The following is a 26,402-nucleotide window of genomic DNA, read 5'->3' as shown; positions in this document are numbered from 1 at the left end:
TGATGCAGATGAATTAAATAGTACTGGGACTGGAGAGGCACTTGTTAAGTGGTAATGGCACAGATAGGAGATGGCTCAAGTGAAAGATGTGAAAGAGTTTCAAAATCCTACTTTTCTTAAAAACATTTCCTAAACATAAGTCTAATGCTAGTGGGTGTTTAAAATGTCTTCATGAAAGTACTTGTTGGACACTTAAACATGAAGACATCTGCTTTTTCTAATATCTGACTTTTGAATTGCATTTCAGCATCAGATATTTGTCAAAAGTGTATAGTTTATGTCTGGCTAAAAGTAGAGTTTGGGTTTTGTTTTCTGTAGCAGGGGATCTTTTGTAAAATGGAGATTCCTTCTATTACACTGACCTAAGCCAGTCAGAAGACTGGTGTTAGGAATGTTATAGTCTGCAGACTTGTACTGAATCCAAGGTGTGTTTTATAGCTTGCAATTCTTCTGGTAAAACCTGTTCACTGATTCTGTGTGAATTGTGGTGCAGTTTTAAGATAAGAAAGGCTACTCCTAGAGATTGGTATTTTTTACCACTTGAAAACTGAGATTCACTGCTGTGTAGTGTCTCGTGTGAATCAGATATTGAGATTTTAACTGCTAAAATGAATCAGAATTTTGATACTTTAATTTAGTTGGTTTTTTTTAGTTGTAAGAGTGCACTCTTGGTTTTGCTTGGCTTTTGTGGTTTGTTTCAGTTTGTGTTTGAATAGTTGAATTGTTCGCTCTTCACTCTTGGTGCCTCTTCCTTGTTCTGTGAATGCTGTGTAAGATGGCACGTGTTTAGTTGTTTGTATTTTTGTTTCAGCCAGAAGAATGAATTACTGTATGGTGTGAGCTGTTTAAATATGCTGACAAGATGAGTTCTAATCCCATTTGATAGAATCAAACTGGTTGTGGATTCACTCTCTGAGTGATGGTAGTTGGTTACCCTGGGGCGTATGAAGGACAACTCACAGCCATCAGTTACCCTGTTTGCTTATTCACTTTTTTCTCAAAATCATTGTGGAACTCGTATGACCTTTTCGAAACTGCCTCTAAAGTAATTCAGGCTATTTAATACTCAATTTTTCTTTTAATCTACTTCTTCTTGGCCTACATCAAGTACTTTTAAGGCAAAGATGAAGTCTTTAATGTATTTATTTATTATATTAGCATAACAATATCTGTTTGGGTATTACTGTAATAAAAATATGTAAGGGTTTTTCATAGTAAGTAAAGAAAGTAAATCAGATATGGCATTCAGAAACCATTTGATTTACATCCTTAAAACATTTTTACATTGGTAAGGTGCTATCAAACTTCAGACTTTTTTTTGCAAATCCTTAGTATTATGTATGACATTTTTAATTACATTTATTGTTGGGATAATTCTAAACCACCTAGAAAAGCCATGATAGTGTTGCTACTCTACATGATGCTGTTTGAGAGAGACTGGCATACTGGATCAGACTAAATGTCATCTGCCTGATGTCCTGTTCTCAGTGTGATCAGCAGCAGGTACCCTGAGATGAGTGTAAGAACATGGTAGAAGCACAATGGTACATCCCCAAGATACTTCTCAGAGGATCATAGAACAGTTCAGTTTGAAAGGGACCTTTAAAGCTCATCTAGTCCAACACCCCTGCAATAAGCAGGGGCATCTTCAACTAAAACAGAGCCCTGTCCAACCTAACCTTGAATGTTTCCAGGGATGAGCATCTGCCTCCTCTCTGGGCAACCTATTCTAGCTTCTTCCAGCCTTTAATGATTCACAGCTCAAGGAGCTCCAGAACCAAAAACTATGGTGTTTTACTTAACAGGACCTCATGGATTTTTCTGCCATGAAGTGTCCCTGTTGGTTGAGTCCATTTAAATCTTCAGTATGCATAATATCTTGTATGATGTTTGCAGTCAAAATATTCAGGAATGAAAACTTATGTGGGACAAGTTTCCTTAAACTAAATTTGAGTTCCATTTGCATTTTATAATTTTAGATCAGTTTTTCCATACAGAAATCCTATTTATTTAGAGTTTGTGATAATTCTTGGTGATTCAACTAGTGTTGTTTAGTGCCTGAAGGCTGGTTTATGCTAAAAGTGTAAGGAGCATAGCAAATGACACAGTAAGCTAAAGGAAAGGAGAAATGAGAATTGACTTTGCTTGGTCCTATATGAGGATGAGCAAGCGATTTAAATCCAAATATGTGTATATGGCTCTTGTTTGTTTATGGCATTTCTTGCACCTACCTGAAAGTGCTGTCAGTGGTGACAGAAGCTGTGAAAACCAAGCATTTGTGCCAGTATAAAGTGTTACCTGCTCCCCCCCCAATAAAAATATGCAGAAGCTGCTGCTCTGAGCCTGTGTAGTCTGCTGAGAATGATACAGTAGAGAAATGCATTCTCATGTAAGAGCAAATGCAATCAGGTGCTGTCCTTGTGGAAGTGCATTATATGGAAGCTGCATGGGCAGCAACTGAGTATATAATATTGCCCAAGCTTTGAGCATGTAGACAGACAATACAGGGTGAATTTAGTATTAAAATTTTACCAATTGTGAGTGTATGAATTTGTGACTGCAGACTCAAATATACAGCATTCAAACTGTTTGTAGATGCCACTTCCTCAATTTCTTGATATTGTGGTAAAAAAAGGATTCACATGTTGATTACACATATGTTGGAATATTTGAAGTTCATTGTAAGCATGATGATAACCACTGAACTCCATGTGATAAAATCAGCAATTTTTTGGTAAAGACAGAGACTTATGGTATCACATGGGATGGTATAAAGCTGCTAAATGCACATTTGATTTTATCCTCTTTCAAGCAGTTAACATATATTAATTAATCTTCAAAAGCAAAACTCTAACTGAAAAATGATTGTTACGACAAATAAAACAGTAACTTTTAATTTAAATACTAGCTTGCCACTCAGTGTTGAAGATAATTTAGATGCAGATTCTGCCATTTTCAAGACACAGAAACAGTTCTTGTCTTAAAAGTATAACTGGGTTCGTTGGCAGATAAATACAACGCAACTGAAAATGCAAGCTTCCCAGTAGCTTTCCTGGAGCCGTAATCAGCGTGAGACTCCACTGATAGCTGTTGAAATGCACAAAGAAGCAACGATTCCTGCTTTAAGGTCCCTGTAGTCAAGGCCTATGGTACTGGTTATAGTAAGTATTGTGGAAGAACAGAGAATATGCAGTGGTAGAATAGCAAAATTATGTGGATTTAATGTAGGTCAGCACTAACTGGAATTAAATTTTTTGAGGATTTGCATAAATGTCCTTGATGTGTCCTTAGAGTCTGGCTATTTATTTTAGTATATTGTATGAATAGTCTAACATGTATGTCTGAGCAAACTAATGTACTTGCTGTTATACAGTTTCTCTCCTGAAAACAGAACCTGATACAAAACAATGGGAGTTTATCCCATGACTGTATTTTGTCCTTCTGTTGTTCATGTCTGTCTTGTAGTGATGCCTTAAGTTTTAGCTTTCATATTTTCAGATTCTGTGCTGCCTAGGTGTGTAGTTCTGAGCCTCATATTAGGTGTTAGTGAGCTCTCTTCACAGCATAGGTAGACAAAACAAATCTTTTTCCAGATGGAAACCAAGGACAATTGTTAAAAGTTTTCTGGCCCAAAAGCATAAACAATGATGGACTGAAGAGAGAAAACAAGAAGGATGGGACCTCATAATCTGAAGCTGTAATTGGACAATAAGCCCCAATATGCAAATGGACCAAAACTTGTTAAAGTGTAAGACCTCATGAGGGGTTGTCCGTTTTGTGACCATTTTGGGTCCACCTTGGGTGTAGCCCTGGTCAGGCTCTTGTACTGCCCAAGATGTATCCTTAAAGGCCTTTTAATAAATTCCTGCTTTATTCTCTAGCTCTGTCCAGTCTCTGTTCCAGGTCAGCCTTCTCAAGGCATCAGTAGAAGTACTGAACTAAACACAAGAGTGCTTTTGGCTTGTATCAGAGTTCTTTGTTTTCCTCATGGCTCTTGAGGAATTCCAGGAATCTTAGCCATTTTAGGCATTGCAGATCATAACTTCACAAATTGTATTTGTCTTCCATGAGGTATTTTGCTAATTACTGCAGTTCACTCACTTACCAACATGATCACATTTGATGGATTCAGATTTCTGGAGTATTGCAAATTCAGATGGATCAAAGGGGCAGAGGAAAATCAAATGTTTTCTGTCTTGGCCAGTGTGAGATTGACATGTAACAGATGTAAGGCTTGCAGGAGTCAGTTTCAAAGTAAATAAAATGAGGTGGTTCTGCACGCAGAATGTAATTGAATTCCTTGACTGAAGATGTGGACATAAAGGTGGTATTTGCTAAAGGCTGACACAACCTTAGAGACCAAAGAGTTATGAAAGATTGTAGAATGATGGAATTGTTTGGGTTGCCTTAAAGACTTTAAAGATTATCTAGTTCCAATCCCCCTGCCATAGGCAGGGAGACCTTCCACTAGATCACATTGCTCAGGGTCCCATGCAGCCTGGCCTGGAACACTTCCAGGGATGAGGCACTCACAGCTTCCCTGTGCAACCTTTTCCAGTGTCTCACCGTGCTCACAATAAAGAATTTCTTCCTCATATATAATCTAAATCTACCCTTTTTCTCTTTTGAGAAGCATTTGTTCCTTGTCCTACCATGACATTCCCTTGTCAAAAGTGTCTCTCCTACAGCCCCCTTTAGATGTTGGAAGGTGCTCTAAGGTGACCCAGGAGTCTTCTTTTCTCCTGGCTGAACAACCCCAACTCTCTCAGCCTGTGCTCATAGGAGAGGTGTTCCAGCCCTCTGATCACCTTTGTGGCCCTTCTCTGGACCTGTCCAACAGGACTGTGTCCTTCTTATGCTGGAGATCCCAGAGGTGGAAGCAATATTCCGCATGGGATTTCAAGAGAGTGGAGAGGGGCAGAATCTCCTCCCTTCACCTGCTGGCCACTCCTCTTTTGATGCAGGTGAGGGTATGATTGAATTTCTGGGCTGTGAGCTCACATTTCTGGGTTCTGTTGAGCTTCTCATCAGCCAAAATCCACCTAAGGGGACTAAGGTTGAGGGGACATCTGATTTGAGAGACCCCAAGCCACAAAATCCAGGTGGACACTGGGATGCATACCCAGTGGGAGAATCATACATGTTTGCACTGTCCTTGGGTTCCTTCACAGATGTCCACTTGTGACCAGTTCACTGGAGTCATGATGGTGAGCAAACCAGACCTTTAGTCTGACCCAGTACTGTTACACTCAGGCTTTATTTCCCTCTTTTTCCTGCCTGCTTTCCCCCGCCCCCTGCCCCAGTTCTATACTGTTGTTACACAGATTCCACCAGGGATGTTTAGTTAGAAGTTTCTTCTTTTTACCCATGGAAATAACTTTTTTGGGGGAAAGCAATTAAAGCAAAGGTGAGATCTGCTCTTCCAAGATCGTGTGTAGTCATTTATCTTTGCCTTTGGTAATTGCAGCTGAAAGAACACTGAAGGCAGTAGTGCAGTTGGAAGACCTGAGTTTTCTGTATTCTTGAGTCTGGAAACAGTCTAGCAAAGCTCATTTTGTGCTCTTCCTGAGCTGTCAGGCTTTTCCAGCCTCAGCATCTTGCCAATAGCAGTGGTGATGCAGGAGCAGTGTGATGCTGTGCTACAGCATACTGTCCTACTCCTTCAGGTTGTCTGGGGGAGCTCTGTGGACAAACTCAGAAATCATAATCTTGGCATGGCAGAAAAGTTACAGAAGTGGACTTGAATCATCATGTGGGGAGGCATAAGATAGCCTACATGTTAGATTTCTGCCCTGTTGGGAACAAACTTTATTTGCTGTTCATTTTGGAAAATGTGTTAGAAATGTCACAAGACCTGGCAATGCTGCAGGCCTTAGATAATGTTAGTATTGGTAAGACTTCTAACCTCAAGAGTACCTTTTCCTCTCTTTAGCTGGTTCTTATCAACCTGGCTGGCAGGACCTTTAATTTGTGTCCTCTGAGATTACCAGTTTCAGCACTGAGAAAATGTACTGCTTTATCTCTAGTACTTGCCAAAGGCCTTATTTAAGTAGTAGACAAGCAATAAATGACTGGGTTTGGTATTATAGTTGCTTGGTCTGTTTGCGTCTTTTCATGCTTAGCCTGTTCATTGCTAGTTTGTTTGCTTATTTTTTCTTCCTAATTCAGAGAGTCTGTATCCACCTCTGACCTGTACTTTTTTTTTCACTTCATCTGTTCACTAAAGTATAAAATCAGGAACCTCCTAGGAGCTAACAAATAGATTTCTGTGGAGCTGCAGCAGGAGATTTGTAGCTTGAGGTTTTCTATTAACAATTTTATAAAAAAAGTTAATTCCTCTGATTTTGGCTACAGTAAAGAAAATTTTCTCTTTGAAAGCTGGCATATGAAAAGCAAAAGGTGAATTTTGTAAATTTTATCCCCATTATTTATTTATTGATTTCAGGATTATTAGCTATTATTTGTATTGTATAACCTCAGTGTTCCACTGTGTGAGCATCTGTCTTCATCACAAAACCAAGACCCTCAGCTGACACTGAGTGACACTGAGCCCTTTTCTCTTCATCTCATAGTGCTCATAAGCTCTCTCACCACACTTCCTCCTTCCCATTCTCACAGTTGGGGGAGTCCAGCACTGCAGACTTCCTTGAGCATAAGACTCCAGACTCTAGCAAGCCCCTTGGGACTTCATCTTCCTGAGGCATTTACCCAGCCAGCAGCCTTGGGTTTTTAAATCTGAATTCTCGTCTCCTGGATGTGTTTCTGTTGGTGGTCAAGTGCCACCCCCTTACACAGGAAGCCAAATTTCTCTTCAGGAGCTGTGAACAAGAAGACCTTGTACTTCGGTTAGAGCAGGCTGGAACAAAGCTGCCACTGAAAGTTTGGTGGTGTCAAAGGAAAACAAAAGATGTATCCTGAAAAGCATAGAGATCTAGCTTTTCACAGAACTGAAATAAATATTTGGGGTGCAACTGGTGGGATCCTTCCTTAATGCCCAGAAAAATGATGGCTTTCGTGAACTGTGTGTAAGCCAAGGGTATGTCCCCCGAAGTCACACCACCAGTGAACAAGGCAATATTGTGGTAATTTTTAGCTTTATCAGGAGAAGCTTACAGACATTCAGAATGACTCAGTTTATAGGAGTCATCTTCTAATGACTTGGTTTTGAAATCCTAGCATGTTGAGCTTGCATATCATCATGTCGTAATACTGTTTTAAATGAGTAGCTGCTGTTAACAGCTATAATTACTGTACCAGCTTTGAACAGCACAGATAGAAACAGCTTCTTGGGAGACTGTTGCATTAGCTGTGTGTGGTACTCCTACTATGAACATTTTTGGGAAAAGAAATCAACTGTCTAGTTCTACAGAATATTCCGCAATTTCAGAAAGAAAGGCAACCACAGTTTCTTTTTGGAGTGCCTTCTCATCTGTGTTCCTCAGGTGTCTTCATATATCTTCCTCCTACCTTCCCCAGTCCTTGCCATGCTGCTTGTTTTCTGGCATTTTATTGGGAATGATAATGATTTACAGAGGCAGTGTTTTGAGACAATGTTCTCTATGATATACCAATACATAGGAGTTACAGAATGTCTATTTCAAATATAAACAAACCCCCAAATGTTATTTTTTCTGATACTAAATTTCTTGTGTCTTACTTACTGATTTTGTTTCAACACAATAAATTATGCAAGCCTCTCTCTTCATATAAGGATTCCTTCATTTTTTAAGCTAGTAGTCACTTTCCTGTCAATCTACCCTGTGTTGCAGGGCAGCAGACAATGTTAGGTTTATGTAATAGTTATTTAACAAAGATGATCCAGCCTAGGAAAATAGTATTTATTTTTGTCACAGACCCAAGTGAACTTGTGCTCTTCATCCCCAGTCTTGATTTATCAGTCAGCAGCATTAGGGCAACATGACCCTTCTACACAAATAAATTAATGGATTAGACACTGCTCTTATCAAATTTTGTTATTTGTTGCCTGCCCTTATTCTGCTTCTATACTAATGAAGAAAGGAGGAAGAAGATCATTTTCTTTACCTCTTCAGGTCTTCCTAAGTGCAAACCTTGTAATGCTTTTAAGAGGTGAAAATAACAATGCCACTGATTTTCTGCAAATGATGATGTAATTTTTACCTGTTGTAGAAGAGAAGTGACCTATTGTCACTTAAACAGTTGTAATAGGTACAAATGCAAAAAAATAAAAAATAAGACATGAGTGTGTGAGAATATCAATAGTGCAATTATGAGGCTGTGAAACACTGGTCAGTGGGTGAGTCAGTACTGAAAGTACAGAACTGGAGCTGCAATTTCATCTTGTTGTGCAGCTTCTGTACTTCACCATCAAGACTACCTCCAGAAACCACATCTGACTCTAGAAGTCATTGGGCAGTAAGTGATTAGAGAAATACTTTGAGCAGGCCTTGTATATGTTTTTCCCAGTATTTTTTCTTTCCTAGGCATCCCTAACAAAGACCCACAACTGGCCTGGTGAAAGGAAGGGGGACGGTGAAACAAAAACGAAAAATTGTTGTATGATGAGAGGAAAGAACAGGACAAGGAAAGAATGTGAGGGTCAAAGGATCAAAAATGAGGATTCTCCCAGACATGTGAAGTCTAAATGGAAACAGTTCCCAGTCACCAGGGAAAACTGGGCTAAAACAGGCCTTAGTCTGTCATAGTGCAGCCTTGTAGATTTGTTCTACAAACCTACAAAACTTGTAGATTTTGTTCTCATAAAGAAATCCATGTAGTTGACATCTATGCCAGTGCACTGCCAAGTGTGATAGAGTCCTTGGCTTCTCCTCCACCATTGGGGAAAGATGGGTATCCGTGTGTCAATATTTTGGTCAGTTTGACAGTCATTGATATTTTTCCATGAGTAGTCATTCAAGAAACTAATAGGGGCAAGGACATTTTTTTGTAGTCTGTGGAATTTAGTCCTGCCTTCAGTTGTCCTTTCTGCAAGTGACCCCTTTTCTCTGTTCTTTATGCTTGGTGACCCCTTTTCTCACCTGACAAAACAGGCAGGGAGGCAAGCAGAGCTGTCCAAGCCTGGGAGAAAGCTAAGTATACCTCCTTGGGGAAATGGGATCCAAGTCTTAATGAGAGAAAGGAGAATAGAAATATTTTGCATGCACATCATATACTAAGTAATGTTAATATTGTTAGAACAACTGTGGGTATTTCTGACTTGAGTGCTTGATTTTGCAGCTTTCATATTGTCATAGTAGTTATTCAATATGAAATTTCCAACTTTAAAGAAAAGACAGAAAAGGTAGCTGATGCATAACTGGGTACTTTTTCTGGCTCATCTTACTGTGATGGAACTCAAGTATCCTGACCAACTGAACATATGCACAGTATATTTATGTTATATTTAGTATGTTTATGGAGTACAAAGGAAACATTATTCACAGTGTTGAGGTTTTATGTGGTCTTTTTGTTCATATACCAAAACAAGACCCTCCTGCCCTGAAAAATTGCTCAAGTTTATATCTAGTTTGAAGTGTCTAACTGTAGCTGATATGGCATGATTTAAGACAGTAGTGGATTTGTTTAGTCTGAATAGGGAAGAGAATTAATTAATTCTTTTACCTCCATGTTCCTTTCTGCTGTGCAATTCAAAGAGCTGAGTGAGATGCCTTCGATCAGAGGTAGCATGTAAAAATTTCAGACCCTGACACTTGTAGAAATGCATCACTGCTCATGAAAAAGGGAAAAGAAACAAGATTGAGGTGTGTTGCAGCAGATGACTTTACATATGCACCATAGATGTCAGTCATAGAAAGACACAAAAAATCCAGTGAAAATTACGTAAGGTAATGAATCATTGAATTTTAAACAAACAAACCAACCAACCCGCAATAAACCAACCAAACAACACAGGTATTTATTTTAATACTGATTAGAGAGATACATTTTTCACTGTAAAAATCCTTTTATTTTCAAGTTATTATTGGTAGGTTGAGAGCGCAGTAGATACTCTGAACCAAAAACCTGGCAAATAAATCTTTTATGAATAGCTATAGAATATTCTTAGAAGATTTTAGATGGTTTCCGTGTTACCTGTGATTATCAGCTTATGAATAACTTATATTCTGAAAGTATTTTCTACAATAAATGCAGACCCATCAAATTCTCTACTGATTTTTCATAAACAAAAGTCATGCTCCAATAAAGAACTGGTGCTGCCTTCTGATAGGGAAGTGCTAACAATTGATTTCTCGGTGTTGGGCATCCTAAGAGCCCAACTGGAAGGCGAGCAACCACAACATATTTTAGTTAACATATATTAATCGTTTATTAATTGGTTTTTGCTTTCCTTCTTTTCAGCTGCAATTACATTTTAAATCTCAGTCAAAGACCCAGGACAAATGAAGGTTATAATCAAAAGCATTTAAGTGCAAATGGATGATTTGACATCCCAGGAGCAACAGCCTCCTCCAGACTTTGTGCTGATGCAGGCTGTGTATTTGACAGCACTGTGAGCATGCTGCTTTAAAACTTGTGGGCTCATTATGGAGCTTTTTTAGATTGTCATGACACTTTACCTTGCTCATGTAGAGAATTGTGTCTACAAAGGGCTTTTCATGTAATTGTCCTGTGTGATTGTTTTTCTAGTTCTTGTTCTAGAAGTTCAGCAGGATTTTGTATTTCTTTTAGGAAAGCTTTCACATTTTCTTTTCACAGAAGTCCTACAGATTCTGAGAAGCACAAGATTAGTGGTTAATTAGGATTTTTTTAATGCATCAATTTGAAAATAGCTTGGAGGGGGAGGAAAGAAGATGACACATGCTGGTGGCATATGTAAACAATAGTATTTTACTATGTATCTTTTGTGTGTATATAATCAATGCATTTGGGCAAATTCAGAGAAGTTTTGGGAGACATGGACAGTCCTTCAGCTTGTTTGCCTGAAATGTAAAGTGATCTGCTTTTTAAGCATTAGAGTTTGGAAAAGTTCCACTTATAACCGTATCTTTTATAGAAGCACATTTTTTATGAACTGTAAGTCTGTAATATGAGGACTAGATAGAAAACTTCATTGTTTCTAGACAGAGGATTCATCCTGGTGGTGTATTCTGGAGAGGTTGAATTCCTCCATTAGATAAAATCATATTGGAATGTATTTCAGTCACTGGTGCCTGGTCTGGAGATGTAGCATCGCTGTATTAATTCATCTCTAGCAAGGGACCTAGTTAACAGCACCTGTTGTATGTTAAAAGTGAAAAAGAATTTCAGCTTGGTAAGTGGATAAGTGGATCTTGCATTTGTATTCTCAGCCCTTGATACTTAGGATTGATTTGTTCCCCCTAAAATCCAAACCACAACTGTTCTCACCCTGTCCTCTGTGAGCTGTTTTTCTTGATTGTCATTTCTAGTATGGATTGTACTGCCTTTTGTTGGCATTATTTTCTCCTGTACAAGATTGATGTTTTGGGAGAACTACTTAGTTGGTTTTTTTTCTTTGTATATAAGCATTTTGCTTGAATTTTGGGTTCATGTGAGTTGTGAATGATGATTGGTTTCAATGACAAACAAAGCTTTGAGTTAGTGCTGCTTCTTCTTGCCTTTTGTGATGATTTTTCAGTTTGCATTTGTGAAGTGACTGGTTTGTAATACTTGTATTTAAATTAGTTACAGTTATTCTATAGAAACTATTAAAACTTTGTTTAAAATATAAATCAAAAGATTTGATAAATAGTGGAGATGAGGAGAACAAAGGTATTTATTCCAATACTTAGAGTCAATTGTCTTTAATGCCAGCAGGTGGTCTGTTCAGAACTGATAGTACTCATTGTGTTTAGTAAGCCACTGTGCAGAGCAAGGGCTCTGTTCATTGCCTGTCCTTATGAGCACAAATGATTGCTAGGAAATACTAACTGGCATTGTAGGATGCCATTACTGGAAATATGCTAAACTTCATGTCAAATACTTTTGTTAGCTATTTGATACGTATGTATGATTAGAAAATTGAACATTCTGTGCAGATTGGACCCAATTTCTGTAATCAAATTCATCTCACTCAGCATTATTTTGTTGGTTCACATGTTTCTGGCAATTGCTATTCGTATAGCAATGTGGTGTAAATTTGGGGTTAAGTGAGTCGAGAAACCATTAAACTTAAAAATTAAGTTGGTTATTTTAAACTCTTGCAATCTTGGTTTTTGTAGATTCAGTACAATAGATTACCATGAACACTAATGAACAGTCAAAATCATTTATTCCGGTTAAAATCCATTCTGAATTTGTTATAAGCAAACATATTTTAAGCCTGCTTATTATATGAAAATTCTCTCACTGCTGCTCAGCAGAGCAGTTAGGTATATGCACGTTCATCACACAGGTACACAAAAATTCAGCTAGACTCTCTGGTTCAAAGACAGCATTGAGAAAACATTACAAAGAACATAAAGCATTCCATCTGTGTTTACAATGTTAGCAGATAATTCTTGTTAAATTCAGGCATAAAATTTTCATTCAGCTTAAGTAAGCCAGAGATAGATGTCATTATGAGATTTACATACCATTAGCTCACATCAGTTGATTAGCAGCTGAGCTCTGTGGTACAGGGCTAGTTAGATGCATTATTTGTGATGCCAGGAGGCTGCAGCTCAAGGAGCTTTACTGGCTGCGTGCTTGTTTCCTTTGCCTTTGTGATTACTTGATAAAATGCAGTGCATCACTGTGAACAATCGACCCTCTTGAACAATCCAGACTGGTCAGCAGTCTAAATCCACATTTCAAAGCCGTCATTATAGCCTCAAATTTAAGAGTTTCCAGGGTGCAGACAAAGGTGTTGTCCTCCTTCAGTACCAATCGTGTACCGTTTTCAGACTTTATGAAGTACTTGAATTGAATAATATTTGAAGATACTGAAAACTCCTCTGGAAATCCATCGAGCCTGCTTTTGGACACCAGTACAATTCTGGATTTTATTTTTGCAATGAATTCAGGAGCATTACAAAAGATTCTAAGTCCTTGTGAACGGTCGTGGCTGTCAGTTATTTCCAGGAAAGTGGTCTCTCGAGATGCTAGCTGTTCCTTCTCCCACCTTGATTTCACTGCCTCTGAGAGTACCTTAAGCTGGAAAAATTCGGCTTCTTGTGCCAAAAGTTGATTTTCTCGAAACCCCTCTGGTAGAAGAAGTTCTCCGTTCCGTAGGAAGTTGAGGATGTGTCTGAAAAGGAGTCCATCTCTGTCTATGAAGTAATGACCATCTGCATCAAAGGGGCACATTATTCTTCCATTTATGATCCCCTCCAGAAAAGAATCTGGGTACTTGGTCAGTGTCTGTTTTTGTGTGATATATAGATAACCACCGACATTCAGAGTAATCAGAGACGTTTTATAGTCCTTGTCTAGCTCGGAGCTTTCAGAGTTGCTGTTTTTTTCTTCGCATTCATTTTCTCTCCTGCTTCCTTTTCTCTCCATTACTGAAGCTAGGACAACAATACAGCTATCCTGCTTTGCTCTTGTTAGCTTACAACGAGGATGTTTCTTATTAAAAAGCACCTTTATTCAGCTCCAGCTCGATGTTGAAATGGAAATGCTGCTCGCATTGCTCTGACTGTCAGCTTGGGTTTGCAGTAGGTGGCGTATCAGCTGTGTGTGCAGGGAGATAGCAGGAATATGACTGTAAGAGAGAATTTGCATTTAACTGTGTAAGGGAAGAAGTGTATAACAACTGTTTGTTTTGTTTCTTTTCTTTAAGTCCAAGTAGTTTGCATAGCTTAGGGGGTTCTGTACAGAAATATGTACTGCTATACTAAATGGCAACTTATTTTTAATACTTGAAGATGCATTTGTTGTGTCAGCTGGCCAAATCGTATTTTGTACTTATGGTGTTAAACAGCTTCATTTGTGTTTCAAGGGTTTTTGTTTTCACAAAGCCTGTTTTTTCACGTCGTTTTTAGTACTGATTACAGTACCTGATGCATACAGCAGGACAGCACCGAAACAAAAGGTGTCCCTGTGTGTATAAGGGGGGTGTCATCTATGGAATGTGTGCACATGCATGTCACTCATTTATCGGGCATGTGTGCAGCAGTGAGATATTTCCACAGTAGATACCCTGGAAGTGGCGCTAAGGACTTGTTGGTCTGACTGTTTTAAGTTTGTGACAGAAGCTTTTATTTGCAGTCAAAGGGACTGTCCTCACTACCACAAGAACAGCAGCCAGATTAGGTTTTGCTTTTTTGCCTTCCTGTGTGCCATAGACAAAAACAGTTTTACAGGGAGGATTTACCATTTATATTGGTGATGGTTTTTAAGTCACCAGGGCTGTCTAGCATCAGTCTGTTCTTTCTCAATTGAAAAACTCAGCTGCCCTGTGGAACAAAGGGCTTGTGTGCCTACAGATATCTTTGAGCATCACATAACACCATAGCTTAGCAACACTGGGGTACAGGGAGGCAGAAACATCGGCACAGCACGCTGGAATCAAATGCCTATATTCTCTCCTGTACTTTGAGCCTCCCAGTTGCCTCTCAGAAAAAGATTTCCCCTTTAAATGTTTGCAGTTTGGAGCAGGAAAGGAAAAGCTCTCCACACATCTCTATGGGCGTTTCCTTGGGGAGTGGACAGATGGGAGCCATTGCATGCATTCCCCAGCATGTATGGGAGTAAAGGTTTTTCTTGAGTTAGACCTGGAGAGGAGGAGGTTCTATCTTTTTCAAGATGTATTTTTCACTTTACAGATAGATGTGTCCTGCTTTGTCTGACTAGCAGTGGAAAGGCAGATTATTTTTCTGTGAATTCCTCTGCTCTAAGTATATTATTCCTACTGCTCCCACTGTCAGTAAGGCAGTTTATTGATACCACAGAGTAATCACTATAATATTTTATTATTTGGTAACTGGCTCTAGTGGAAATAAATGTTTTTCTCTCACTCCTCCTTGCCAAGGTGTCTTATCCCTTGAGCTGATATGCTAAATTTTTCTGCTCCTGTATGTGATATATTAAGCAGATATTATTAATTAGGTTTGATTTACCAGAAATTAGTAATGGTTTTATTTTTAACTCTTTGATTCCATAGATATGTTTAACATAACTTCAGTCAAAGAGATTTCAATTAGTTTCTAATTTTTAAGCATTTGGGTGTTGTTTTCAAGATTAACTCCTTTCACTAATTACTAAGTTATTCAAGTTAGTGAATTAGTAATCGAGAAAATGAAAAAACCAATTAGTTTCAAGTAAGATTTTTTTCCATTACAGGAGACATCCATTCAAATTTATTTTATTGTCAAGTGATGGAAAATTCATGTAATGTTCTTAGATTGTGCATAGCTAAAATATTGAACTGTCTTATTGGCTTTTAAACCTTAAGAGAATGATTGATGGTGCTTTCATCTCACACAGTGAACTTGAAATATTTTGAACCTGAGCTAGGAGCATCCTGGTACAAGTGAGTAGGGATTTCCAAGGAGAGAAGGGATTTGTAAAAGATAAGAAATTTTTTATGTCCAGTTAAGCTGTTTTAATTTTAATTGACAGAATTTACAGAACAGTGTGTGTTCTCTTTTCATCATCTTCTCAATTTTCTAACACTTGCAGTTGATGTTTTCCACTTCTGTGAACAAGTAAGTATTCTTTGAAAGATCATGCAAAATCATTTTAGTGGTTTGTATGATAAAATATTCAAAATGGATTTGGTGTGGAAAATATACTCTGTGGAGTTCATGAATATTTACACTTAAACCTTCGAGATTTGAAAAATTTAGAGCTGCTGTAAAATTTTCATCTCTACAAACCCATGTAGCTTTATTTCACTGCAGCTGACAGTCATCTGTAACACAAAATTAGAGCCTGGCATTTCTCAGCTAAAGTTTTCCACTTTCTGTGCCATACTACAAGACTTTCTCAAAAAGTCCTCATTCTTCCTTAGCACTTGGTGATACATATGGTATTGTAGTGCATGTAATTTTAGTGGGGTGATTTCATATAACTTACTTTTTTATGTCTTTTTGTCCATGCACTGAGAGATCATCCAAAAGTTCATTTTGACAAAGATGCGGAAGTATTTCTTGCAATCAAGTTAGAGACTTTGATCATTTTTTGTGCTCTGAGAGTCTTTTGTGTTGTGTACCAGTGTGTGATAGCTGAGACATGCCAAGTGCATCCCAGATCTTCTTGCTGCCCACTTGTATTGAAATAGAGGAACTTGCTGTTTCTGCCCTATCTAGCTGAAGTGTCCTGCTTGCCAATGTGGGGTAGCAATTCTAAGGTGACTGCTGCTTCACAAATTATTACTGTTACCTGTATGCTGGGATTGCCACTGAAGTAGGGAATAGTGCTGTAATCTAGCAGTTGAAAGGATACTGTTTTGGTTTCAGATTAAGTCAGAAAATACACTGAGCACCCTTGTGCGCACTTAGAGTGGCTGTAGTAGTAGTACTCCGTTCCCAAGTTACTCACACTTTGGGTTGCACCAGAAGGGCAATCTACAGAGATTTCCAGGTTTTGCTCAGACAAACTGTCCTGGAGACAGTGAAAATTCAGTGCTGGTGTCTAGCAGCTACTGGTAAGCTGCTAGATTTCTGTTTTTTTTTACATAAAAACAAAACCTAGGAGGAGGGAGCTAGGCATCTGCCCCTCCTTCTGCCCTACATGTTTCCTTTTAGAGAATAACCTCATTCCCACTCAACTTCTGCCCTCTTCCTGAACCTCCTAGTCTGCTGGTCTATAAGCTTGAGCACGCCATAGAGCTGAGGATTCAGGACCAGAACACACCATGGAAAAGTTGGTGCTTTACCAATGGTTCAGTTTACTTGCTTATACAAAGAATATCAGCTTTACTGACAGTCTGCTGTCAGTGAAAATAACCTGGGTTAGAGAAACCACCTATATTTTTTATTAGAGTACAAAAAAATATGAGGAAAATTGTCACCTATAAGAGGGAGAGAAATTTAGAAGTGTATTAGGAAGCCATGCTAATGCAATCTGTTAGAGTTATTGAAGCAGTTTGCTAGTCATTTAACATTGTAACACAGAAAATTGGTCAGGTTGTTGGACAATTAGACCATTCAGTAGCTCCTGTCTCACAGTGTAGCGTAGAAATTCTCATTTCAATAATATCTCCAGATGTTGATTAACAGCTATTGAAGACAAACTCTACACAGTAATTAAAATTAAAGAATTTCAAATCAGCAAGTCTGAACAAATTGCCGTCAAGAGTTTCTAAAGCGCTATCTAAAAGAAAGTCAAAGTTTCTGTTAATATTTTTAATAATTTTTGACCATTGCAATTCTACAATACTGGAAAAGCAACTGCTGTGCCAATATCTGAAAGATTAATTGGATGAGCCAGGTATTTAAATATGAAAAGCTGCTGTATGAAAAATGATAAAATACCTGACTTGGAGATCAATCAGTTAGAAATTAAGGAAGAGTAATATAATTCTAATCAATGTGGGTGGAGAGAAAAGGGGTGGTGCCAATTTTTTTTTGCTGTTTTAAGTTTTAATTAGAATTTGTTCAGCAAAGGAAGTGATGCTTTTTTCTGTTAAATCCTTCAGTATGTTTCATTTGTCATTTTGTAGTAGAATATCTACTGCATTAGCTTCCTTATCATTTAGCAATACAGACCTTAACCTGCAGGCTTCAAACTGGCAAATGTTAAGCAGAAAACTGTCACTCAGATGTTGCTGTGTTTTGGTTCTTGGTCCAATTTTTTTCCAGTGATTGATCAATGAGGTAGTTGCTGATGGTTTTGGAGATGATACACCGGAGAGTACAGTCAATACATTGCTGATACAAACCATTTGGGAATTTTGTTTGGAGAACATTTTATTATCACCAAATACAAAGTTTATATGCCCAGGAATACACTGTAGACCGAGCTTGCAGTACTTATGTTTGCAGGAGTGTTAGGGCAGAGGCTCTAATCTATGTATAATAGGTCATTGACAGCCAAGCATGAGGTCATCATTCTGTGCAGTGGTCAGTGAAACAAACATAGAATGTATCACTGGATGCCTAAATAAGGGAATGCGAAGTGAAAACCTGGAGATCCTGTTCCTTAGTTGCATAACTACCAGGGAAAGATGGGCTGAGAAGGGCACTGGCTTTGAGGCAAGAGAGGTGCCACAAAATGCCTTTGGTCTGTAAGAGCAGAGCTGAGGTCTAATGAAGAAAGGGGCTATTTGTTGTCCAGCCAACAGAAGTGAAAGCCTGGGAAGGTGCACACCAATTTAAGTGAGCAGTGTGAGCTTACCAGGGCTTCTGACTTGGATGCTGATGTGCTGATTCTGGCTGGGGTAGGGTTAACTTCCTTCTCAGTGGCTGGTATGGGGCTGTGTTTTGGATTTGTGTTAATAATACAGAGGGTTGATAATACAGGGATGTTTTGTTAATGCTGAGCAGGGATTGCACAGAGCCAAGGCCTTTTCTGCTTTTTGTACTGACACATTGGTGAGCAAGTTAGGGGTGCATGGGAGGTTGGGAGGAGACACAGCCAGGACAGGTGACCCAAACTGACCAAGAGTTCCAGACCTTGTGACATCATGCACAGTATATTAAGTGGGGGAGGAAGAGGGGGGGGGACATTTGGAGTGATGGCATTTGTCTTCCCTAGTAACTGTTATGTGTGATATGGCCCTGTCTTTATCCCAGCCTTTAAAGTTTTCCAGCTTTACCCTGATCCTGGAGTGAGTGGCTGCGTGGGGCTTAGTTGCTGGCTGGGGTTAAACCATGACAGCTGGGAAGCAACAGCCCATCTTCTAGCAGCTGAGGAGCTGGAGGCACATGTGCCCATAGCCTGTCCTTACTACCCTTTCATCTCCTTTTTCCTGCTGCCTGGGAACCATGCATCCTGAGTATGATCTTTTTCTCCCTTTTTCCTTGGCACTGCTCACAAGGTGGAGGAGTTGGTGAACTCCAGAACCTGACCCACTTGCTGTCAAGTTTGACTGTGAGAGACATCTCAGGAGAGATATACATGAACTGGACTTTCTCAGGCCAATAAGAACTGTTAAGAAGCAGAAGAATTGGCATAATGGAAGGGTCAAGAAGACATAATTTATTTTTATTAGGCTTGATAAAGTTGGAGACTGCCTAAGTGCTTGGATGGGCAGAAATGCTTTCCTAGCAGGCTCTTCAGTTTAGCAGTCAATGGTCCAAAAAGACAGTGGCTGGAAATCACAGTCTAGTCTGAGTGCAGTCAGACTAGAAGATTAATACATTGAAATCTCCAAGCCAATCCATCTCTCTCTCTAAAAGCTGCAAAAATCCAACCCCTATCAGACCATCTACTGCACAATTCCAGTAAATTTCTTTCCTTCCTGTTTATTAACATTGGCTTAAATGTTTCTGTTCTTTGATAATGATCGTCATCAGGATTCCAAGCTGGAATCTGTGTCTCCCCAGCATATCTGTCATCTCACTGAGACAATAGTTAAAATTGCTTTATGAATTGGCACCAGAGCATTCAGGCAGGGAGGTCAGGGTGAGCATGCATTTGGCAGCTAATGATGAACCTATGGATTCTGTGGAGGAGCCTTTCTGGAGCTGTGCTAAGAGGGTACTTTGTATCTGCCATCACATGTTGGGCAACTGAGAGTGAGAGACTCCTGGAAAAATGTCTTATTTTCCCTTCCCATCACTGATCTTAGCTAGTCTTTCGGACCTATTTATTTTGTACTATCTACTTTGAGTAGGTGTTTTTAACAGGAAACTACCACTTTCATGCCTTATTCCTCCATTACCTTCTAGGCTGATGTGATTGTGGAAACATCAAGGCAGATATGTAGCATTTTGGATGTATTTTCATTGCATCTCTGGTCCTGCAACAGTTGAAGACAGACCCAAGTCTTTGAAATTGAGCTTGGTGAATGAGGTCTCATTAGGCTGCAAAAGGAATAAAACTCTCTTCCCTCACTCCAGTCTTGCTTTCAGAGGTTTGTGTATTCTACTAGACTCTAAGATTGTGTTAAAATCCCTAAGAGGGTCCAGGGAAAGTGGGACATAAGCCTTGGTTTTTGGTCTGTGGATATTCTTTGACAGCAGACAAGCTTAGCTGCCAGGTGGTGTTTAGAAGACCATGCACAGCGTTGTACATGAAGTAATTGGAACATTTCATCTGGATTTGACCGCAAAAGCTAAAAAATCCCATTTTGAGATTGAACAAGATGCAAATAAGAAACCCCAGAGTGATTTAAGTATGGCAAAAATGTCTTGTGATGAGATAACGCATGAGCTTAAATTGGTTCATTTATTGAAAAGATGATTGAGAAGCAACTTGATTACGATTTATGAGTACTTTCTAAGGGACAATACACCAGGTACTGAAAGGTTCTTTACCATAGTAGTGACAGTCATAAGAAGAACCAACTGCTAGAAGCTGAAGCCAAATTCTTACTACAAATTAAGCAGCAATATTAGTACCACTTTAGTCACAAAGAAGTTACTAGGTTCTGTAAAGAAGAAAGATGATAAAATTTTTCTATGTATTGTTTTCCATGATACATAGGAAGTCAGGCAAATTCACCAAGTTGTCTCTTTTGACCATTAACCTGGGAATCCACGAAATCACAAGTGTTTTGAAACAAATTTTCTGTGTTTAATTTAAACCTATCTGAAAAAATATGGCATTCTTACTGCTTTTAAAGATTTAGTTTGAATCAATCCAAGAAATTTTAGGTTACCTAATTTTAAAATCATGATGTCTGAGTAATTGCTTCTGGCATTATTCAGGGAGAGCAGACTTGGATGTGCAGATGTAGTAATATTTCAGTCTATAAGGTGATAGGAAACACAGAGGTGTCTCAGAGTGCCTTGAGTTACTTGGGCATCAGTATCTCTAAACATTTCTGTCATCTTCTGCGACAGTGCCAGCAGAAGGTGACAATGACAGTGTAGTGTCCTTGGAAGGACATTTTAATACTGAGAGCTAATCAAGCCTTTAAAGCTCATCCTTTCTTGTAATGGAAGGCTTTTCCAGAGGTGTTTGTTTAACACATATTGCACTGCCTGTGCCCAAAAGAGATGGATAGATATAATGACATGCACTCCTCCCACACCCACACATTATGCACTAGAACATCACAGTAGAAGTGAAGCAGTTTGCCCACAATCACTTCTCTCTTCAATTCTGCATTAAGTTCCTTTTAATTTTTGGGTTTACCTACCTTTATGGTGTAGACTAGTAGTTCCTTGCTCTGTTAGTCGTTGTTGCTTTAGGCAAAAGGTGGCCTCACAGGGTAACAAAGTGACTGTGTCACAGAGGTAAATGTACAGAGAGGAGTGTTACCTGAAGACATGTGCTGTATTATTACTTCTTTGCATTGTGTTCCTTTAGTGTACTTTCAAAAGAAGTTTTAACAAGAGGATAATGTGGTACTCTTCCTGAGAAAAAGAATAGTTTTGTTTTATTTTCCACTAATTTTGGATACTTTGATTATCAGGTTCTCTTTGTAGATTGTTTTTTTCACAGTCACTAATTGTATTAATTGCCCATTTACAGAGCACAGTTCTTAGATAATAATCTGAGTGCAACATCTAGAGAAAGGAGTTTCAATCTCGTATTTAAAGTTTGAGCTCTGTGATTCAATCTTAATATGTAAAACATCTGAAAGCAAAACAAGGCAGTCTAGGGTATACCAGTTCTGCAAACATGGTTTTCCTGCTTATTTATTTGGTGTCTAAATAGCAGAGATTTTAGAACTTGATTTGACAAGTTTGAATTATGTGTTATATTTAGTAAATTCTTAATTAGTGAAAAATAATCCTAATATTGACCATCTTAGTGGATCTTCTTCTAATGTCCAGTTTTACTACATTTTCTTTTCATTCTAGATAAACTTGCCTTGGAAGGAATAGTGGTGCAACGTGCTGAATGCAGACCTGCAGCTAGTGAAAATTATATGAAGCTGAAAAGGTAGGAGTCCTTCATGACATGTGATATGTGATATCTGACTTTGGTGCTTTTATTATTGCCTTACTAGGGAAGGGTGATTTCAGTATTATCATGGTCTTACACCAGATTGACACAGAATCAGAACTGATCTTGCTTTTGGGGTGGATTTACTGTAGGGAGGGAATGAAGGCTGCTGTGGGAGTTGCATCTCCCTCTGGTTTTTTCTAGTGGTGTGATGCTTCTAGTGGGACTTCTGCATCCCATCATATGCAGATCTCTTACTAGATCACATGTACCTTTTAATATCTGGACATCTGACTGCATTCAAATGTGATTGAAGCTGAATTTCCTGAGGACTTAAGGGATTGCATTGGTCTGCTTGGGACACACTTCTTGAGTGTGGGTTTCTGTGTATCACCCGAGTTTAATTCTACTTTACATGGTGCCATGCTAGACTAAAAGGATCTCTGAAAAGACATTTAAAATGTCCTAAAGAGGAAAGAGTTTCTGGAGAAGTGCTGGATCTAACTGGCATGCTTTTTAGAAAAGGTAGTGACTGAAAATATCAGAAGTGGCATGGAAACCACGACACACATTTAACAGGATCATTTAGCAACTTCTGAAAATTTCAGTGAATACCCCTGGAATTTACCATGTGATTCATATACCTTACGGGTAATTAACTTGATGGTGTTCTCTAGTAATCAGATTTGAGATTGAAATGTGCCTTATATTAAGTGTATCTTTATACATTTTAAGCATGTGGGTTTTCATGAAATCACTCTTTTATACCATGAGTTTGTTGTAAATAGAGAAATTCAAAGCAGGAAATTTCAGGAAGACAGTCATCCGTGACTGGTTTTAGAACTGTCAAAAGAAACACAGAAAATGCAAAGTGATGTTTTTCTCCAATGCCTGATCTGATTTCTATGTATCATATACATTTTCAGTATCTTGTATTTTATTAACCTTCTCTGTCATCTAAATTGCTCCAGTATTTCCTTACTGAGTTCACTGACATTTTATGTTTTAGCTGTTGGCAAATTAGTACCATAAGTTTGTTCGTGTACAGTGAACTACTTCATTTCAAATGGAGTTCTGTGATTACTGTCATGGTTTTTGTCATCAGTAGGAAGCAGAGTATGAGGCAAATGTAATGTAGAAGAAGACTCATTTCAATCTGGCAATTTTAAATATACTAAATATTTAAATGAATATAGAATGTAAGATGTATTTGCTTCATTATTGTTCTAATCACAGGTTTCCTGATCCAAATGCTTTTTTTCCTTTTTTACACAGTTGATCAGATAAGCTTCTTCTAGTAAGGCCACAGAAAGAGACCAAAACAGAACTGATAGTTTTTATTAAGTATTACCCAAACTTTGAATTTTTCTACTTTCTGTCATGTATGTATGGATGCAGCCCTCCTGGTCTTCAATTTTGTGATGTTCTACTCCTATAGGAGCAACAGAAGTACAAACACAAAAGCAGATTTTTGTCTCTGAAAACACTGACAGGTGAAAACAATGGTACCGTTGTTTTTCCTTCTTCTAGAAAAATTGTCAGGCTGTGTATTCCTCTTTCTAACTTTACATGTTGTTAAAGATTTTTTTGCCTTCTACCGAGAAGTTTAAAAAAAATAGTCTGATCTGTTGAGAATCAGCATGAGATTTAGCACGTCTAGCAGTCATAGCCTCAGAAGGAATTGGTTTATATCCAAATACTGTATCTGGTATTTGAATAGTAGGATCTAACTTTTCACTCCCTTTATGCTCTCCCACCCTCAACATGCTACAGTCTGTGCATAAAAAAAAGGTGACAACATTAAAGATAAAACACATACATTATAGAGCTATGTTATATCAAACCATTTTTTTCATTTTTCAATTTGCTGTTGTGCTTTGTATGAGAGAGACTCATCAGAGGTGGAATTTATAATATTGATAAAACAGCAAGTCTGTTGTTAGGCTTTGAGTGCTGTAATACTGAGTTGAGTTTGGAAGGAAATAAAATTAAAAGATAATTGCAGTTGCTTCAAATGTTTAAGATCTAGAAAATGAAGCTGCACACTCTCAAAATCTGTAATCCCTTTTTTTTCTGAGGGCTGGCAGTAACCAAAAAGGATTATGTACTTCCTGGTTTTTAATGCAGATATGGATCCTGTCTATTTTGCCATCTGCATCTGGGTCAAGGAGATCAGCTGGTGCATGGGTGGTGTGGCATTGGTTTCCTTGCTGCTCTGTGGAGTTTCAGCACAAGGGTGAAGCGATGGTCTTGTGATGGCTTTGCCAACAGTTAAGAGGGAGATAAGTGTGACATGGGGGTTTAAGGATGGATGTTCAAACTACAGAAACTGGTGACATGTGTGAGTGAAAGTGTTAACAAATATCGTAGTCAGGAGGGTTTTTTCCCCCAGCTTTGGATTTGATTACAGAAAGGATGGAGATGGCTGATGTTCCCAACATGTTGAATAGAAGGCACAGATGTGTGTCTAGGGATAACTGCTCCCTAACTGAGGTAAACCAGAGATTTTATGGCCTTCACGTGGTACTCCATTTTGCAAGTTTTGTTGTTGTTGGTTTATTTAAAATTTTTCAGTTTTCCTGAAATTCACATTCTAGAAGAGGGACAAATACTGTGAAACTCCCACTATCCTGCGCTAGTAAAGCTTTGTGCTATTGAACTTCCTACAAAATTCTTATTAGCAGTGTATTTCTTCTTCATTGCACCTTAATGGTTGGTTTTACATTTACAGATATTGGGGCTAGCTGGAAAATAATATGTGGTTTCCAAGCAGCTGTCATGATTTCTGTCTTGTGGGAGTGGGTCTCATGATCCCATTTAAAAATATTTGGACTGTGTGGGGAAAAAAGTAGGCAGACCATTCCTAACTGCAGACAGCTTTGCTGTGCAGTTTTCACAGAAAATACTGTGCCTACACTAGTCTATAATAGTTTCCTTTTTGCCCCATGGAGCCTGTCAGACAGTGGGGGCACGTGTGAACTGTGGTAGCAGTGTGTGTGTCACAGGTGGGGTCACACAGATGTCTCACTGTGCAGCACACTGTATATTTGCACCAGGGTTGTGCCCCCACCACCCATATCATCTGGGTAGGTTGCCTCTCCCTTCTGTCAGGCTGCCTTAGGCAGGTTCCACATCCTCCCTAGCCAGTCCCACACAAACCAGACTATTTTTTTACTGTAGTCAAATTTCCACCATAAAGATTTATTATCTTGCCTTAATTTTGTTTTTCTGTGGCTTAAGAGATTTTAATTTCATGATCTCAATGTTTAACCATTTTGGATCAATGACTCCCCCCCACAAAGACAGAGATCTTTCAAGCAGCTTGTTTGCACTGGGAAACCTGGGGCACAGGAAGAGAGGAATTCCCTAGACATTCAGGATCCCTTCAGGCTCCAGATGACTTGAGAGGAGATGAGAAGATTTTGGTACTCTTAAGGATTTTTGCTATTCAAAAAAGAGGGCTAGAGTTGTGCAGGGGGAAAAAAAAAGAGGTATAAACCATTCCTTTCTTCTTTTTTTTTTTTTTTAATATACTTTCTAGCATGTGAATTATATTGGTTATGGAAATGGATCCATTCTTAAATTTTGGGAGAGACCATTGATCTTATCACTGGATCTCAGTTTCCTTTTTTTTGTAAAAGCCTGGGGACTTTTTACAAAAGAGGATAAAAGTAGGCTTTGCTGGCTGACTTACTGTTTTCATTTTGTTTTACCTTAAAATGTCTTCATTACAACATGGCATGAAATTTGCCTTTTTTCTGTATATTGAAGATCATCATGCCAGCTGTAGCCATCTCAGATTCTTTCTGCCGCATTACCTGTTTCCATCCTTGCACTGGTCTTCACATCTGTTCTCTTCATCCCTCTGATCGTAGCAAACTGTCTTCTTTCCCAGTTCCTTCTCAGTCCCCCTTTTCCATTTCCTCACATTAATAATAAAAAAAAAAAAAAAAAAAAAAAAAAAAAAAAAAAAAAAAAAAAAAAAAAAAAAAAAAAAAAGTATTTGGAACACAGTATCTTAGACATTTCATTTTTAGGCAAAGTTAAGAAGAAAAAATCTCTGAGATCGACTTCTGCAAAGCTCCAATTCAGACTGACATTTTCAAGTTGAGTAGCTACAGAAAGGTCTCCAGGACTGCTCAGGTCCTCTGCACTGGGGTGGCTGGGCACACAGGCTTGCAGTTCTCTGAGGAGGTTTTGAAGGCACATGTGAATTGTAGCTCAAGCAGTTGATGAATTGTGTGAAGTGTTTGTTAGCACTTCTGCAACAGTGGAGAGTGGCAGGTGAAAAAGGATGAATTCAGTACCCTTGTTTCATTCTCAAATGTGATGCTGAAATGCTGGTCACCTTTCACAATGGCTTTTGGAATACTCTGCTTTGACTATACCTAATCTGAATTACTGAAGTCTCACACACTGTGCACCACATGAAGATAAGAGAGGAGTCCTAGCATTACCAAAAGTCTAGAAGAGGCAACATTTAACACTGCAACAAGGCTGGTAATCCCTATGGCTTTCTT

The 26,402-nt window shown here is 38.6% G+C and overlaps 2 protein-coding genes across 2 annotated transcripts in view; one reads left to right on the top strand and one right to left on the bottom strand.

The window, feature by feature from the left end:
- Nucleotides 1–26,402, top strand: part of GTF2F2 (general transcription factor IIF subunit 2) — a 79,212-nt gene that overhangs the window by 15,288 nt on the left and 37,522 nt on the right. Inside the window, exon 6 of the mRNA XM_066313311.1 lies at nt 21,798–21,879. Coding sequence (XP_066169408.1) covers nt 21,798–21,879 — 82 coding nt within the window. The remainder of the gene's footprint in view (nt 1–21,797; nt 21,880–26,402) is intronic.
- On the bottom strand, nt 10,009–13,581 carry KCTD4 (potassium channel tetramerization domain containing 4). The gene has a single exon (XM_066313313.1). It carries the CDS (start codon nt 13,438–13,440, stop codon nt 12,667–12,669), a length of 774 nt encoding a protein of 257 aa, XP_066169410.1. The 5' UTR covers nt 13,441–13,581; the 3' UTR covers nt 10,009–12,666.

This window comes from Sylvia atricapilla, chromosome 2 (assembly GCF_009819655.1).
Source record: "Sylvia atricapilla isolate bSylAtr1 chromosome 2, bSylAtr1.pri, whole genome shotgun sequence".
Classification (NCBI taxonomy): domain Eukaryota; kingdom Metazoa; phylum Chordata; class Aves; order Passeriformes; family Sylviidae; genus Sylvia; species Sylvia atricapilla.
Note: the sequence above shows the minus strand (reverse complement) of the source record. Positions and strands in the feature narration are given on the sequence as shown.

Excerpts from the sequence above, each read along its gene's own strand:
- KCTD4 (XM_066313313.1), bottom strand. The coding sequence starts at position 13,440 with ATGGAGAGAAAAGGAAGCAGGAGAGAAAATGAATGCGAAGAAAAAAAC.